Source organism: Gossypium hirsutum, chromosome D03, assembly GCF_007990345.1.
Source record: "Gossypium hirsutum isolate 1008001.06 chromosome D03, Gossypium_hirsutum_v2.1, whole genome shotgun sequence".
In the NCBI taxonomy this organism is placed as follows: domain Eukaryota; kingdom Viridiplantae; phylum Streptophyta; class Magnoliopsida; order Malvales; family Malvaceae; genus Gossypium; species Gossypium hirsutum.
The window spans coordinates 40,993,436-41,010,771 of NC_053439.1; the positions used below are offsets into that span (position 1 = coordinate 40,993,436).

General features: G+C 33.4%; 4 protein-coding genes across 8 annotated transcripts; 1 reads left to right on the top strand and 3 right to left on the bottom strand.

The window, feature by feature from the left end:
- Positions 1–1,299: 1,299 nt before the first annotated feature.
- On the top strand, positions 1,300–4,174 carry LOC107949732 (high-affinity nitrate transporter 3.2). The gene is made up of 2 exons (XM_016884485.2): positions 1,300–2,194; positions 3,509–4,174. Exons 1-2 carry the CDS (start codon positions 2,065–2,067, stop codon positions 3,988–3,990), a joined length of 612 nt encoding a protein of 203 aa, XP_016739974.1. The 5' UTR covers positions 1,300–2,064; the 3' UTR covers positions 3,991–4,174.
- Positions 4,045–5,750, bottom strand: LOC107949731 (manganese-dependent ADP-ribose/CDP-alcohol diphosphatase). 3 transcript variants are annotated; one of them, XM_016884482.2, is made up of 3 exons: positions 5,591–5,750; positions 4,454–5,341; positions 4,045–4,287 (listed from the first exon to the last, which is right to left on the bottom strand). In XM_016884482.2, the coding sequence occupies exons 2-3, from the start codon at positions 5,319–5,321 to the stop codon at positions 4,172–4,174; spliced, it is 984 nt and encodes a 327-aa protein (XP_016739971.1). In that variant the 5' UTR covers positions 5,322–5,341; positions 5,591–5,750; the 3' UTR covers positions 4,045–4,171. The 3 variants fall into 3 exon arrangements, with proteins under 3 accessions (XP_016739971.1, XP_016739970.1, XP_016739972.1); XM_016884481.2 differs by having other exon boundaries at positions 4,045–4,299; XM_016884483.2 differs by having other exon boundaries at positions 4,045–5,341.
- A 3,615-nt stretch (positions 5,751–9,365) lies between these two features.
- On the bottom strand, positions 9,366–11,708 carry LOC107949729 (cytochrome P450 71A1). 2 transcript variants are annotated; one of them, XM_016884480.2, is made up of 3 exons: positions 11,407–11,708; positions 10,291–11,265; positions 9,366–10,196 (listed from the first exon to the last, which is right to left on the bottom strand). In XM_016884480.2, exons 2-3 carry the CDS (start codon positions 11,230–11,232, stop codon positions 9,588–9,590), a joined length of 1,551 nt encoding a protein of 516 aa, XP_016739969.1. In that variant the 5' UTR covers positions 11,233–11,265; positions 11,407–11,708; the 3' UTR covers positions 9,366–9,587. The 2 variants fall into 2 exon arrangements, with proteins under 2 accessions (XP_016739969.1, XP_016739968.1); XM_016884479.2 differs by having other exon boundaries at positions 11,343–11,520.
- Positions 11,709–13,038: 1,330 nt separating this feature from the next.
- Positions 13,039–16,965, bottom strand: LOC107949728 (serine/threonine-protein kinase AFC2). Of its 2 annotated transcripts, XM_016884476.2 has the most exons (12): positions 16,701–16,965; positions 15,891–16,107; positions 15,322–15,348; positions 15,057–15,210; positions 14,894–14,942; positions 14,684–14,798; positions 14,416–14,507; positions 14,101–14,254; positions 13,958–14,022; positions 13,765–13,865; positions 13,570–13,672; positions 13,039–13,457 (listed from the first exon to the last, which is right to left on the bottom strand). In XM_016884476.2, the coding sequence occupies exons 1-12, from the start codon at positions 16,800–16,802 to the stop codon at positions 13,260–13,262; spliced, it is 1,377 nt and encodes a 458-aa protein (XP_016739965.1). In that variant the 5' UTR covers positions 16,803–16,965; the 3' UTR covers positions 13,039–13,259. The 2 variants fall into 2 exon arrangements, with proteins under 2 accessions (XP_016739965.1, XP_040946057.1); XM_041090123.1 differs by lacking the exons at positions 14,684–14,798; positions 14,894–14,942; positions 15,891–16,107; positions 16,701–16,965 and having other exon boundaries at positions 15,322–15,354.
- Between the last annotated feature and the right edge of the window lie 371 nt (positions 16,966–17,336).

The following is a 17,336-nucleotide window of genomic DNA, read 5'->3' on the forward strand; positions in this document are numbered from 1 at the left end:
TATTTCGGGTATATGGGTTGCGATAAAATTGAGGAGAGCAAAACGACATCGTTTCGTCTAAAACAAAATGACCTTTTGCGGCGTTTTTCTCCTAGCGCCGCTAATACTCGACCTTTTGTGGCTATTTTTCATAAATGCCGCTAATGCTTGACCTATTGCAGCATTTTTTCGTAAATGCCACTAAAAAGCCAATCAAAACAGCACCGTTTTGATTAAAACAAAATGATTTTTTACAGCGTTTTTATCATAAACAGCGTTTTTCTCATAAACGCCACTACTACTTGACCTTTTGCAGTGTTTTGCTTAACCTTTTGCGGTGTTTCTCTCATAAACGCCACTATAGCTCTAACCTTTTACGGCGTTTTCCGATTAGCGCCACTAATGTATAATTTTTGGGGCGTTTTTGGTTCAAACGCCGCTAAAAACTGTTTCGGTGTAGGGAATATATATTCAATCTTTTGAAATTTATCATCAAGCGTTAGATTTTGACTTTTTTTGTGGATAGGTTTTCACTGTTTATGAATTCAACTTTTATAAAATAAGCACATAATGCATTGATTTTGTACACCAAGCATTTTAATCACGCATTGACTTTTGAGTCATGTTTTGGTTTAATTCACGACTATGGATCAACTTTTTTGGAATTGATTTTATGGACATTAGTTATAATTGACAAAGTTGAAGCTTTTAATTTTCTGCCATCATAGTTATGAATGTTATGAGATTAAAGTTACGGCTTTAATACATCTTTAATAAATTATTCAGATAATATTTTTGAAGCTTAGGATGATAATATCATCACTACATGTTTAACGAATTATCTTTATTATTTATTAAGGTTAAAATTTTCAAATTTTTTTCAATATTTAGATAATCTTATTTTAACTCAAACAATATTCAAATTAGTTCAAGTTTTAATGCCTTCAATTTTGTTAAGTGATAGAACGAATTATGGCATCTCAAATTTATACATATAAGATTGAAATTTTCCCTTAGAGAGTCGCCCACAACACCCTTGTCGCCTCAAAAAGATTTCAAAAAACGTTACCTTGCCGGGGATGGAACTACATTGGTGTCCCTTCTATAATTTCGTAATTTCATATGGGCATTCACATGATAACCCATGTGTATGTTATGTCAATAAAGTTAACAATGTTAATTCTTTATTCATTTTAGGACTTTTGTATATGGATTTCCCCTCCCAACAAAAGTGAACATAGCGCTTTCACAATTAAATTTCAAACCTTTGGTACATTGTTTAATTAAATTCATTATGTAATGTTGTAAATGGATTGGGACATTCCATTTAATCCACATCCCCAAATTTTATTATTTTCAACAATTATAAAAGTCTCTCCGAGAATTAATTTTCTAGATAACTACCAATCGCACCACTTAATTTAAAATTTTCCTTTTTGGGATTCTCTGTTTCTTAATTTCTAGAGGATTTGAAAATTGATTCAAGGTTGACAAGTTATTTGAGATTGAATGTCTATTTATTGATGTGGATAGTATATAGTATATTGGAGTTTTGTTGTAATTCCATTTTAAAAAATACAAAAATATTAAAGTCGTTTTCTTCCTCTTTGCCCCTAGAGATGCAAATACAGCTGCCTTTTCATTGCCTTGGTTAATGATTAAAAACTAAAGGAAAGAGGTTTGTAGAGAGAATGTTGATGGATTGAAATGGTCCTCCTTTTATTTACATCTAATCATTTTCTTGTTTGTTTTTTCTACTTTCCAAGACATTTTTCTTTTTAAAATCACTTTACTACTTGCGTATTCTCCGTCACCATTTTCCACATCCCAACTAGTAAAGTCAACGACTAAAGAGTAAACCGCAAGAGTCGATCAAAGCTCTTAATCATGTTAAAGGGGCATTACTTATGTTTTTAAATTATAATAAGAATAACAGTAATAGTCTCTCTTCAAATACAGAAGGCCTTTTTGACTTTTTCTTCTGGATTCGGGTTTCTATTTAAATCCCCCTCTGGCTTCAACTTTCTTCATCCTCCAATACCTGCCGAGGGATTTGATTGTTTGGTTGAAGACAAAGGTGAATCCATGGCGGCTACAGGTCTTCTACTGGGTTTAATACTTGTTTTGGGTTGCTTTTCAGAGATTGGTGTTGCCCTCATCTCTTTCTCTTCGTTGCAAACAACACTTGTTGTCACCGCTACTCATCCACAAGGACGTAAGTCAACCCCTCTCCCTCTCCCATTTTATCATTGTCTTTTTTTTTCTTTTTCTTTTTTGAAAAAAAAGATGGGTTTTTTATTAAAAAGGTAGGGAAAATCCATTTGATTTCCTGAAATTATAAATTTTTGTTTTCATAGATATTTCAAAGATGGGTTTTTTATGCATTAGATGACTTATATTGTGAAAATAGATTTCAGCTAACACGCTAATTTAATCCATATCATATTTTTAAAATCATCTTATTTCTAAATTAACGAAGGTTGGAAAACAGGAAAATTGAGGTTTATCCCTATTTTACTATTTTATATAAAATGTTAGAGCACTAGTTAAAAGTTCTCGCATTTAAGTGACGGTTTCACACACTATCCACCTCCAATATTATATGCTAAAACATTAAAATAAATGTTAGAATCAAATGTGATATGTATTTTATACCAAATATTAATTCAATTAGAAATTTATTAAAAATATATATCTTTTACAAAGTAAGATGTTATATTTTAATATAAAATTTATAAAATATTTACTGAAAACACCAAAATCTTTAAAGCACCAATTTTATCATTTCAACTAAAATTTAATTTTTTTTACCTACTTTTTTCATCTACATCATTGATATGCTATAACCTAAAGGTTTTAAGTTTTTGAAATGAATTTTTTTTGTTTATATAATTTTCAAACTATACCCATATTAAATATATATTTATATCTGGTACTAAAATTTAGTTTTAGGGATACTTCTCAAAAGTGTTTTTGAGAGAAAAAAAAACACTTGAGGAGAAACTAAAAATTTCAACTTTTGAAAAAAAAATAGTATTTTTGGGCCAATTTTTAACTTGGGAGAAACAGTTTTTCTCTCAAAAAGCAACTTATTTAAAAATAGTTGTGTCAAAAGTGTTTTTTAAGAGTAATACTAAACTGGCTCTAAGTTAAATTCGGGTAAAATAATAGCAGATTTTTAGTATAGATACGTCCAAAAATGAAAGATAATATGAGAAGAAGAATACATGTATGAACGGTATCAAATGTGGAAATTTAGAGGTAAATTGACATTTCATCTGCCATTACCATTTTTTCCACTTGGATTTTCTGCTTCGTCAATATTGTATGCGCCCACGCCAACGACTTGTAAAGGAAAAACAAGCTAATTAAATAGTGATCGCGATGCAATGTCTTCCTCCTGCCTTTATTTTGTATTTCATTTCTTTTGTTGATTTTTATCATAATTGGTTTAATTAAAATTTAAAATTTTAATCATTTATTTATTTTTTATATCTCGAGCCATTTGGTTAATGATTAAATTGTGCAGTTCTCAGAGCTGGGGAAGACAAAATAACAGTGAGATGGGGGCTGAACCAGAGTCTCCCAGCAGGGACCGACTCGGCCTATAAGACAATCAAGGTTCAGTTATGCTACGCACCCATTAGCCAGGTTGACCGCGCCTGGAGGAAAACCGAGGACCATCTTTCCAAAGACAAAACTTGCCAATTCAAGATCGTTAAAAGGCCCTACACCACCGGCAACCAAACTTTGGAATGGACCATCGAGCGAGACGTGCCGACTGCCACATACTTCGTCCGAGCCTACGCACTGGACGCCAATGATCACGAAGTGGCTTACGGTCAAAATACTGATGCCAAAAAGACTACCAACCTCTTCGAAATCCAGGCCATCAGCGGACGCCATGTCTCGCTCGATATCGCATCCGTTTGCTTCAGTGTTTTCTCCATCGTTTCCTTGATGGGCTTCTTCTTTGTGGAGAAAAGAAAAGGAAGAAAGGCTCAACAGTAGTGGATGAAACATGCAAAGCAAATCAAACTCTCAAATGTGTAATTTATATGTTTCTTGTTTAAGACGGTGTGTATTATTATTATAAGCTTTCAAAGCATAGACAGTATGTCATATTGAAACCTTGAACTGATACATTCCACAAAACATGTCTAATAAGGATTGAAACTAATGTTGGTGTTTTTCATTCCATCTGTTCCAACATGATGGTACCTGGAGGGTATTCCAAGGCAGCTTCAAGCACTGGATGATGAATTCTGTGAGGATCGATTGAATGCCCTCCGTCATAAATATCATGTCCTGCAAGACAAACTTTCAAACAATCGTATCGATGAATCACATCCTTTACCTCGGTTGCAACTCGTTTAATAAGGATTGAAATGAATGTTGGTGCTTTTCATTCGATCTGTTCCAACGAGTGATAACATGTTGTCATAAACCTCTATATATCCAAATGCATCAGTACCTGGCGGGCATTCCAAGGCAGCTTCGAGCACTCGATGATGAATCCCGTGAGAATCAATCGAATGTCCTCCTTCATGATCGTGTCCTGCGAGACAAACCTTCACACAATCATATTGATGAATAACATCCATTACTTCATCGTAATTCCATAGAAGTGGCTCTTGGCTCGAAGCACCCGGATCTAGAGGCAAATGACAACATACAACCACTTTCTGTTTCATATTTATTGCATCTCGAAGTACACAATCTAGCCATTCCATTTGCTCTTCCCCAACAGCTCCATTAAACATAAGGAACCTTCTATCAAGTCCCTCGAGTCCGTTTGGGCTGTTTTTATCGGAGTTTGGGTTTCTTTCTCTCAAGAACTTCAATGCCTCCAACGTTTTTGGATGGTCATGAGGCCATCCGATTGCACTGATATCATAACCATCCAATACAACAAATCTGTATCCCGGTGCTGGTGAAAACTCGTAGTAGGCACGACCGCCATCAAGATTCGGGATCTTCAATAAAGGAAGTAACTTATCCCTTGGGAGATTGTAAAGACAATGATTCCCAATCATATGATAAACAGGACCCTTAAAATTTTCAAACTCATCTACCACTTTTTTGACAGCATTTAGAGATTGATCCTTGGGACATTTCCCATCAACAATGTCTCCGAAATGAATGGCGAAGTTAAGATTCTTGTTGTTGTTCCAGCTCTTGACTGCCCTTTGCAAGACGAGCATACTATGTCGATAAAACCGGGGAACTCCGAGGAACGAGTGGCCATTAGGGATATCAGCATATTGGACATCAGTAATAACTCCAAAGGCAAACAGAGGATGCCCGCCTCTCCCATTTGTTAATCCATTTGCAGACCCCATGAGGGATACTCTCCTTACTCCTATCAGAGTTACCAAATCATTGATTCAATTGGCAAGGACGAATCAAAAGATAATTGAATAGCCCAACACGAATATGTTCAATTTTAATTACAAGACATACACAGAAACTAAACAATTACATTAAAAGCATCCGAAACACAACCAATAGAAAATTTCTAACAAAGCCTCTTGGTATAGTTTGTAAATTCAGAATAAGAAACAAACAAAAATGAATTAAAAGGGAATGTAAGGAGTAAGAACAGACATACTTTTTTTTGCTTGTTTGAAATACGAGGAGAAAAGAAAACTCCAATGCCAATAGACGTGTGTTTTTGTTTTTGTTGCAGATTATGACTGAAAATGGTGATTGATGAAGAGATGGAGTTTGATTGGTGAAGGGTTTTTTTTCCCCTTTTTTCGAAATAAAAGACGCAAGTTGGTTTGCTGTCGGAATATGAAAGAAAATATGTAATTGCAAATCTAGTCCTTAAAATTATTTATATTTTTGTTATCACACCCACTTATCTTTTATTTTAGTTAATTTAATCCTTACGGTATTGTTTCAGATCAATTGACCTATATTTAATGCATACTAGGGATTAAAAAATTAAACCAATATTTATTTTAAATTAGAATAATATTAATAGAATTATAGAATTATATTTATGATAGAGTATGAATACTAGAGAGAGATTTTAAGAAATGGCAGATCTATTCACTATATCAATAATTGAGTCGGATTCAGTTTATTATAAAAGATTTGTCTTTTCTGTTGATTCCTATCGATCGAATCAAAAACAATTCTTAATTTCAACTCTACCTCCTATTTTTTAGGAAGAAAATGAAACAAGTTCGGAGAATTTAAATTATAATTTTGTAATATTGCTTTTTCCTAAATAAGCTTACTTGTCAATATTAACATTTTACTTATCTTTAATAGTATTGTAGTTAATTTGAAACCAATCAACTCAAAATGAACTACATTAATAAAGAGTACTCCATTCTCCAACATCATCCTCAAAATCTTTAACCTTACTACAACGTTAGTCATCTTAATTGAGAGTGAGCAAAACTTGATTCCGTTCGAAAAATAAAAATATATATATTCAAATTTCGAGGTAATCGAATCGAGTTATTCGAGTCAACTCGAATAAGTAATTCAATTTTTGAGTTCGAATTGAGTTGAATTTTACAATTCGAATAACAGATTGATTTAAATACCCTTTTAGTCCCTATCAATTTTGAAAATAAACAAATTGATCTCTATCTCAACAAAAAATAAAAAAAATTCAAAATAATTTTCAAAATTTTAAAATAATTTTTAAAATTCAAAATATTTATAAAAACTCCAAATTTTAATTTTTTTTAAAAAATAATAAGTTTTGGGACCTAAATAAGTTAATTAATGATTCAAATTTATACTAAAGTATATTGTTTTTATTTTTTATTTTTTTTCAAATATATAGAGTTTCAAATTTATGTACTCTAATATGCTATAATAAGATTTTAATTTGACATGTTCAATTTTTTAATTTAACTCAAACAAGTTCACTTAATTCGAATTTCATTTCACTCCACTTGATTCGAAATATTTCAAATCGAGTTAAAATAATAAATAGGACTCGTCAACTCGATTAATTTAAATTTTTCACTCGATTCAATCAAATGTTGGCCTCTAATGTTATTGATACGTTATTGTTGTGGCATGTAAGAATATGTACTACCCTAGGATATTGCTTTACACTTCTAGTTGGGTACAACTTCTCTTTTCCATTACTTAAAACAGCCGTAATAGTAGCTTGTTTATCAGATTTATCTTTTAATAGTGTTTGTTTGTTTTTTTTTTCAAAATCAAATCGGTTAGGACACCGATCTAAAATGAGATAAAAAAAATTAATTAATATAGGAACTAGTAAAACCGGTTGAACCGTATTTTTAATAATTTATTTAAGTTGAATTGATCAGAGACTAATCCAAAAAGTGCCAAGTTAATATTCAAAAACACTTGAATGAAGCTTAGCCCGTAACGCAATCAATATAGATGAAACATTCGAGTGAAGCGAACGTAATCGGTAAACAACATATAAATGTTTATGAATTCACTTGGATAACTAATTAACTATAAAATAAATGTTAAATCATTTCAACGTGCAAAATATATAATTAGTTGTTTTTGGATATTCAAATAAAATTTATTTGTATTCATAACTTTTATTTTTTATAGAATTCGCCTTTTAGGCTATTTATATTATTTTCTATTATAAGCATTTCATTAATAATATAAATATTAACAATTATATAGATGAATAATTTAATTCACATTTATGAAAATTTGTTAATTTAATCACTTTACCGACAACAAACCATCGTACAATTAAATATTTCTGAAACCAAATACACACATTATTGAAAGATTTTAGTTCAATTACGCGCATCCAAATAATATCACCTAATTTAAAGGAGATATACTTTTACTTTAAATAGAAGTTGAATCTCATTCATTCATTTGGTTACTTCATGAATACACCAGATTAAAAATTGATCATTCCTCTACCTATTTTACACATAAAATTATAGCCGTCCCCTTTATTCCGCCAGTGAGCTTGAGTCAATGATTGAAAAACTTCCTTTTCTTGATCTTGGTTTTGGTAAAAAGTTGGGTTAGGAACTGGGGTCCTAGTTGAACTGGAGAGACCCGAATTCATATTGGTGTCATAAAATTTTTTAGCTTAGATACCATATGATTGGGTATCTTATGAGTATGCGTGAAAAAACCCTTGTATAGCTACTTCGATTTCTCGGTAAAGAGAAATATGACCAACAGTTGTTCGAATGTATATACAAAGAATTTTTTTTTTTAACTTCTTACTATTAGATAATGCCCATAAATCTCATGATAGGTACCCAAAGATTCATAGTGAACTTCGATGGGAGCTTCTCTTGAAGCAATAACACATTGCTCTAGTTGCCACCAGAGTCACAAAGGACTATCTAAATTGATTCTTTTCTACCCATAAGCTCCAATCGCATCACATGAATTAAAAAAAAAAAAAGGCTCCCTTGTTGACTTATAGTTGTTATTGTCAAATCTTTAATTTTGATAGCTTTTTAGATTCCATGGATTATACCTATTTGCACAAATACCTCAACGATTCCCACTCGTTAATACATAGAGCCCAATAAGCATATCTTGAGTCAGTATGGAAATGGGATCTCCAATAGCTGGAGAAAAGAGATTCATATATGAGAAAACATAAGTAAGCGAGCCTCCGCTTACATCTCTAAAGAGAAAGGTACAGCCATTTGATCCCCATCAAAGTCTACTTTGAATCCCTTACAAACTAATGGATGTAAACAAATAGCACTCCTTCCACTACAAAGGTTGGAATGCCTGTATACCTAATCTATGCAGAATAGGCGCTCCATTCAGCAATACAAGATGTCCCCGCATAACTTCTTGCAATATTTCCCATACAATCGGCCCTTTTTCCCGAATTTTACTCTTAGCAACTCCTATTGTGTGACTAAAGAAAAAGGTCAAGAGAAAAATTAATTTACTGGATGTGTTTCTTCGTGGGGAAAAGGTCAAGAGGGAAAAATTAATTTATTGGATGTGTTTCTTCCTCTATTTTTTAATTATTTTCCTCTCAATCAGTAACAACTTAACCATGGGTTTTAAATTCTTCATCATCATCTCAACACTGGCCCCAAAGTTTTGGGGTCAGAAACACTTAACAATGGTTTGCAATGGCTATAGCTTCCCTTTAATTTTTAAAAGAAACACAGATCTAAAATCAGAAGACCCGAACCTAAAGAGAACCTTATCATAGTGGTTGGTATGGTAAGATTAACAATGGTATACTAACATCATATGCAAAACCGCCATCTTTAACTAGTATAAGAAAGCAAGAAAGAACAAAAGTATGATTGTGGGTATTGCCAAATAAAAAGAATCCGGACAAAAGTAAGTAATAAATTTAGACACTCATTTAACTTAAAATTGGACCACTTGATTTTAACATAAGTTTCTTACGGCTTTATCAGTTAAGAGAATCCGAATTCATGTAATCATTCCGCCATTGAGAGCTACAAAAACATTGTGTTCCAAACAAAGCTCGTAGCATTAAAGAGAAAAAACACATGATTTAGTTCTTTACCAATCTTCTATAACTGGTACCAAGTTCTTGATGAGCTTCAGTAATGTAAATAATAAAAGGACTATCTCTACCCCTGAGATCATGAATACCATACAAATGGATTGCAGGTTTATGAAAAAGAATGCAGCATTGGTACAAGATGAAGGGGTACCTTCTTGCGGATGATGAGAGCATAATAATCACTCATGTCTAAATCTTCACAGCGTCTCGAATCCGGCAACTTCCAATCAAACCAGTAAAGGAGATTGGCCAAGACATACTCAGCTCCTGCAACTGCAAATGTAATTCCGGGACAAACTCTTCTTCCAGCACCGAATGGAGTGTACTGAATATGTTGGCCCCTAAAATCAACCTGACTGTTCAAAAACCTGTCTGGGATGAACTCTTCAGCCTTGTCCCATAACTTGGGATCCCTTTGAATTGCCCATGTATTGACCAATACTATTGTTTTGGGAGGAATATCATAGCCTTCCAATTTAGTAGCTGTGGAATTTTGTCTTGACACCATAACAGGAGCATGGAGTCTCAGTGTCTCTTTCACAACACATTTCAAGTAGTGCATTTCATTGACATCAATCTCACTGATTGTTTGTTTCTTACCAACAATCGCTCTTACTTCTTCTTGAGCTTTCTTCATTATGCTGGGATTTTTCACAAGCTCTGCCATTGCCCATTCCAGTGTTGCAGCTATATTATCCGTTCCACCAACAAACATGTCCTGTACTAGGATGATAATGTTATTATCCAAAGATTCGAGTTATGAGTACGTGGCTAATACAAGTATGGGAAAAGAGAGGGAAAGAGTAGTATACCAGTATTATAGCCTTGAGGTTATCTTGAGTTAGACTGATATCGAGCTTGCCATCGAGCTGAAGACGAAGAAGGATATCAACAAAATCTTTGTTCTCTGATGTATCACCATCATCATCATCTTCATTCATCATAGCCAGGTGATCCTCTATCACTTGATCAAGAAAAGCATGTAATTCACTGGAAACTCTTTCCAGTTCTGAAGTCAAGCCTGTAAGAACATCAATCCATCCCAAATTTGGAAAGAAATCTTCAAAACAAAAGGATCCTATAAGGTCCATTGCTTTCCTTGATAATTCCCCAAACCCTTTATTCCCATCTTCTCTGTCATATACTCGACCAAGAACAGATCTGCTGATGATGTTGTTTGCAATGGTTTCAAGCATCTCACAAACAACAATTTCAGACCCATTATGACAACATTGCCTTACATTCTCCACCATTCTTGAAACCTCTTGCTCTCTCACAAGCTGAAACATTCGAACCCTCTTTTGGGTCAAAAGTTCGAGAACACAGATTTTCTTAGCTTGTCTCCAGTAATCACCGTAAGCACTAAATGCAATATCAGTGCAGCCACAGAAGAGAGTATGGGCAACCCTTATTTGAGGCCTTTCTACGAACACATCGTGTGCCACCATGATCTCCTTGCCTATTTCAGAAGATGAAACCACAAGTGTTGGGGTTTGACCCATGTGTAAGAGCATCAAAGGACCATATTTCTCAGACAAGGCTCGGAAAGATCGGTGGGGCGATTTCCCAACTTGGTGGATGTTGCCAATGATGGGCAGCTTGGGTGGAGATGGTGGGAGATTGAGCTTCCAAGTTCTTAAAAGCTTAAAGAGAAAACTAATGGTGAGGAGAAGAGGAACTAATGTGAGAGGGTTGAACACATCAGTTGAATTAAACAGTTGCCACCATTGTTGCAATAACATTGTTGGATTCATGGTTTACCTCTTCAGTTCTACAATTTGCAAGAACTAGAGTTCAAACAAAGCAGATTTAGCATTTGTAAGAATCAATGAAGAGCAGAAGATGATTATTTAGCTGCTTATACCTCAAACATAACCCAAAATAATAAGAAGAAGAAGAAGAAATTGCTGTCACTGTAGGGTACTCACAAATCACATAGATCTTCAACTTTGAGTCTAAAAATGAAATTTGGGAAGATAACAAATTCTGGATCTCACTTTTAAAGAATATTTAAGCGGTGATCTTCCTTAGAACCAATCTGTTTATTTACATCCTTTTTCTCTTGTTTATATACACGTAAAACTAATCTAATTTTTTATATAATTAATATTTTAATAATTTAATTATTAAATTTATCAAAACATTTATATTTGTCATTTAAATTTTTTTAATTCATCTTATATATCTATTATATTCATCTAAAATATTATTTATATTAATAGGAGAGTATCCATTTATGCTGCTGTAAAAATTTGTATATCAATTCAAGCGTGATATTTCATGCTCTTTTCATGTATATTATCTATGTCAAGTTTGATATAATTTAAAACATTTTAACTACTGCTTTTATAAAATATATATTAATATAAAAAATAAATGAAATAGATTTGATAAAGATATTTAAAAATTATATATATATGACAAATACAAGTCCAATTAGACTCTTAAAATATTAATCATATAAAAAGTATAGAATTGTGTAAAACTTGTGTGAGTGAATCCCTCCCCATATTAATATATATTTAGCGATTCAAAGGTTTATACATAAAACGAAAAAATAAAAAATTTTAATTTGTGTCATATGCATGATCTACATGAACGAAATATGAACTAAGACAGTTTAATTGCTAAAATGTTAATAGTATAAATTGTTAAGAATAAATGTAAAATTGCTTTAACTTTTCACTAGTATAATTAATAAAGTGAAGCTTTTTAATATAATTTTCTAAATTTACAAGACTCAACTTAAATCTTTAATTAAAATTTTAACTTAGAAAATTATCACTTCATTTAATGAACGTACAATATTTTCAAATAATTTCTATATACAAAAAATTATATTATATAAAATTTAGCATATTTTTAATTTAATAAGATATCTTTTTTTATTGTAATTTCATGGTCTTCATAAAGAAAAGAAAAAGAATATAGCAAGAAAGCCAAACTCAATTTAATTATTATGTAATATAGACTTGTGGAAAAGATGAAGCCTATGGATGTTGGACTGGAGCAACTTGATTTTATTCCTTTCTATCTAAGGTTTCCTGTGGCCTCTGTGATTGTGTTGTGTTGCTTAAGTCCTCTGTCATCTCTTTTCTTTGTCTGGACGTAGCCTTCTTCAATTCGGTCACCGCTTGGCGGTAATGTAACCCCTATTCTATCGTGAATAGTTGAAGAAAAGTCTGAGATTCTGAAATTAAGGCTTGTACCTTGGTGGTCAAGCAAATGTGGTCTTCATGAGAAAATTCAACCCAACTTTTCGGACAGAAAATCTGTCTAGATCAAAGTTATTATTTAAAAACCAATGGTCAAACCATCTCAGTGACGGAGGATATTGCACAAATTATAAATATTTGTAGAATATGGACATCCATATGTATTATACGATACAGGGTGTCCCAGACAATTATTAATTTCAAGTCATAATTTATCGATCTGTGTGATTGAACATCTTATGAAACTTTGATAATTTGTATTAGGTAAAGGCATACTTTAGGGCCCAAAAATATAAAATACATAAATAAAAAAAGAATCTTGCACAAATTAAGGCTGGCAGGATATGCACTCAAAAAAGATGGAATTAATGGATTGCCAGGAGACGAGAAGTATGTGAATAAATGCCCCCATATTTACTACAATATCCAAAAGGGTTTAGTCACAATCTAACTAAATGGTGTTTTAATCTGTTGTTTCCCCACAATTCAGTCCTTTAACACACGCAGAAGGTGCTAGTGTTAACAAGTATTCCAGGTTAGTAATATTTACAGATATGAATCCTTGTCTACTTTCTTAGATATTCATTCATTCCAGGCCAACCAATGCCAGCCAAGCTCAATCGCCTAAATTGGTCCCTACTGAAGAAAGGGTGCCTTAAGGCTTCCCGAGCTGTCAGCCTATCAATAGGGTCATATCTAAGCAATCCTTGCAATAGATGAATCAGGTCCCCAGCTGAATGGTCCACGTGTTGCATTATCAAGTTCTTCCATTAACATGAGATGCCAAACGGAGATTAGAACACAAGAGAAGGAAGAAACAGAGGCCATTAACATGCTGCACGTACATGTTGGAAATTATAACGCAACAAAGATTACCTGGAGACGAGGTAGCTTAAGAACAGCCTTAATACTCTCCCTTGAGGTTGCACCATCTGGCCAATCCAATCTACCTCTTCTAACATACTTCTCTGCATGACGGCTGTAATACACAAAATTCACAGCAACAATTTTAACTTCAAAAGATCCAGCAAGTGTATAACTTTATAAAAAGACCATCCTAAGAATACGCACTCTACTCTCTTCAACATGTGCTGAGGTAGTGGTGGACCTAACACTCGCTCCATCATGGCAAGGTGCTCTAAATTTTCATGGGTTTGAAACAGCGCTTCACCCTGTAAAATTATAAATACAAGATGAATAAAAGCAGGCTCATACAGATTGAAATTTCCTTATGAAAACCAAATAATCAATTTTCTGAACATACTGTGCATAATTCAACTAAAATGCAACCAACACTCCATATATCACAAGCATAACTCCATCCAAGTCCTATAAAACAAAATACCACAATTACATCCATCATCCGACCATATTCTAAAGCATCAATACAACTTGAAAAATACATACCAAGAATAACCTCCGGAGCACGATAATGCCTTGTTGATACAATGTAATTCTGATCTGGGCGCTCATATGTAGTGCTACCAAAATCTATTACCTTAATAGCACTTGATTTTGGCAATCTTCTAAAGTAACTGTCCTTTGGAGATCGCAATGTACCCTGACAGCAAAAAATAAATTAAAATAAAAACTTATTGCACATCTAGTAAAAGGTAAACACCTTGTAATCAGGAACTTTGACCAAGTATAAAGACGAACAGGGATTCTAAACTAGACACTGTGCTGCAAAGATGGATGATGGCATCCAGTAAAAGAAAATACCTTATAATCAGGAACTTTGACGTACTCTGGAGAGACTAGAAGAATGTTTTCTGGCTTCAAGTCTGTGTGTATCAGGTTCAAATCATGCATGACTGAACAGAAAGAAAAGAACCATATAAGAAACCAATGCCAGAGAGAGCACAGCAATTGACAACTTTTCAATGTTCATTGAATCAGGATTCATGCTAAGATTTAGCAATCAGAGACAATATCTAAAAAAATCATAAAAAGGATAGGCAGAGAAACTAGATTAGTAATTATTACACACATGCTACACATTCCAATAGTTGTCTGCCAATCTCACGGACAAGATCAATGGGAAATGAGCGATAATTGTTTTTGCGTAGAAAATCGTATAAGCTTGGTCCAAGCTTCTCAAACACCTGTCCAAACCATTTAAATTCACCCAGAAGTTTTAACCCCCATATTATTGGTGAGCAGGGGAAACCAATCCATCACAAATTAATCATATACTTACAATACAAATATGGTTACGATAGTCAAACCAGTTCCGTATTTGCACACAACTGCAAGGAATGAACCCATTTAACCATTGAATAAAAAAAAGAAAAACCTCTACAAGGTTGGCTACAATGTAAGTAGCTCCAGTAAATGCAATTACAATGATAAAGATAACTCACCGGTTGCCACCTTTATCATGTTTTCTAAGCTGTTGCAACATCTCAATCTCTATCATGGCTGCCTCACGATACTTCTTAATTCCACGGACAATTTTTATGGCAACCATCTCCTTCCTCTCTCTATCCCAGCATTCTAAAACCTGACCAAAGGTACCTATAAAAATATGGGAGGTCAGGGTCAAAATCCCTAAAAGGAAAAGGTATCACCAAGATTCAAATAAAACGTAAGTAAAAGAAATGGTGCGGTGAGTTCAATAAGGTATACCTTCGCCCATTTTACTCTGTATCTTATCTGCAAAAATATAAAGCAAATAGAATTAGGGGAGAAAAATTACTAAAAACAATCAGTTCAATGTTATTTTCTATCATATTTCATCTACTTATTAACATCACACATTTAGCATAGGAAGATCCAACAAGCATAAAAATTACTTTTAGCAGACCTAAAATGTTTTGGTTCAAACTGCCATGTTATACATTACCATGTTTCATTTAATCAAGAAACTTAATCTAAAAGCATGAAACTAGACAATCCAGGCTTCAACAATTCTACGATCATATCTTATATCCAATATCAACAATTATAAAATAATTTTTTGAACAATTATTAAGACTCGGATGCATCAAAACTAAGTATGCCCAATTTTCTTAGAGGTTTTCAATGCAATTGGAGGAATCCTTGGAGGATCACATCTTGGTACCAATGTCCATATATGCAAGGTCACCTATGTGAACACCAGTACTTCAAGAAAAGGAAGAGTCAAAGCAACATAGGTTTTGAAGGCAACTACTGAATGTAAACTTGTTTATAATGATGATGAAAGTGAGATTTACAGCGAGAGGTTAAATTATCTCCAAGCTCAAACATGTAATGTCCATCTTTGTCATCGTCTCGCCATGGGGGAGAACCATTTTGAGCCACTCCTCCCTTTAGAACTACAGAAGAACTAGTAGTAATAGTACTAGCATAATCTGCAGGTGCTTTTGCAGTGGAAGAAGCAAAGCCTGTCACTCTCCCAACTTCTTGTGCACAAAACATTCCTACCTGAGCCTACACACAGCCATTCATTGATTGCACCACTAAGATTAAAAATAATACTTTTTAACCCTCCCCAATTACCTTACATCCCCCTCTTCTTATCGACCAAAAATACCATGGCTAAATATATATGCTAGCAGCAATCATAAACTTCTGTAAAACTATCACAGTAAACAATCTTGTAATATGAAACAGAAATTCTGGAGAAATTTAACGTTTTTTCTTGTTATACCGATCAGAAAATCTTAAAATTTTAGAGAAAAATCCCAATCCACGGAAATTATTTTCTAAAAAAGGAAAAAAAATATTTTCAAATAAATCATATAATAATCAAATAAAGAAGAAAAACATATTAACAGCGGATCTAATGCAAAATCAAACATATTAACAGCGGATCTAAAGCAAAATCCATGAGAATACGCAAATCATAAATTCGAAACCCTAATTGGAGAAAAAAGAATTAAATGGATCTGAAACAAGAGCTATGAAAATACGCAAATCTTAAATTCAAAAACCTAATTGAAGGGAAAGGAATTAAACGGACCTGCGGAGCGCAAATCAAATACCGAAAGAAAGATCTGATCCAAGAAAAAAAAAAGAGGTACCTGCGGTGGCAGCTGAGTTACGTCCCAGCCCAATCGCGGACGCTTTCTTGGTCGGCGATCCATATGCGTATGAGGGAACCCCGTCACGCGCTCCATCTCCATGATCGCAGATTCTAGATCTAAAAAATTTTCTTTTTTTTTTTCCGGAGAAAGAGAGAGAAAATCGAAAAACAGAAATCGCTTATTCGACGAATAAAATAAGGCTAAAAAAGATGATAAGGCTTTCTATTTCTTCTTGTGAACAAAGTAAGAGGCTTGGGGGCCTTGCCCGAGTTTTTAACCTAGCAACTAAGGCAATTGTGATTATATCTGATCGTACACGTGTCAGGCCTGTACCCGTTGGTTTCACCGAATATGCCAATTTAAATGTGCTAAATTCTTGATGGATATCAATTATTAAGGATTTAGCCCATCTTTTTAAATTTATGAAAATATGTATTTTTTCGGAAGTTGGTGTCATGTGACAAAAATGCATTTAATTGGGCGTGTTTTTTGTCACGTATTTATTCTAAAATATATATATTAAGTATTGGATCGCCAACTGTTAAAAAATCAAGGACGTTAACTTTCTAATTATTGGAATCAACGGTTATAATCTGAAAAAAAATTCTCAAATATTTTTTCCTTATATACCCT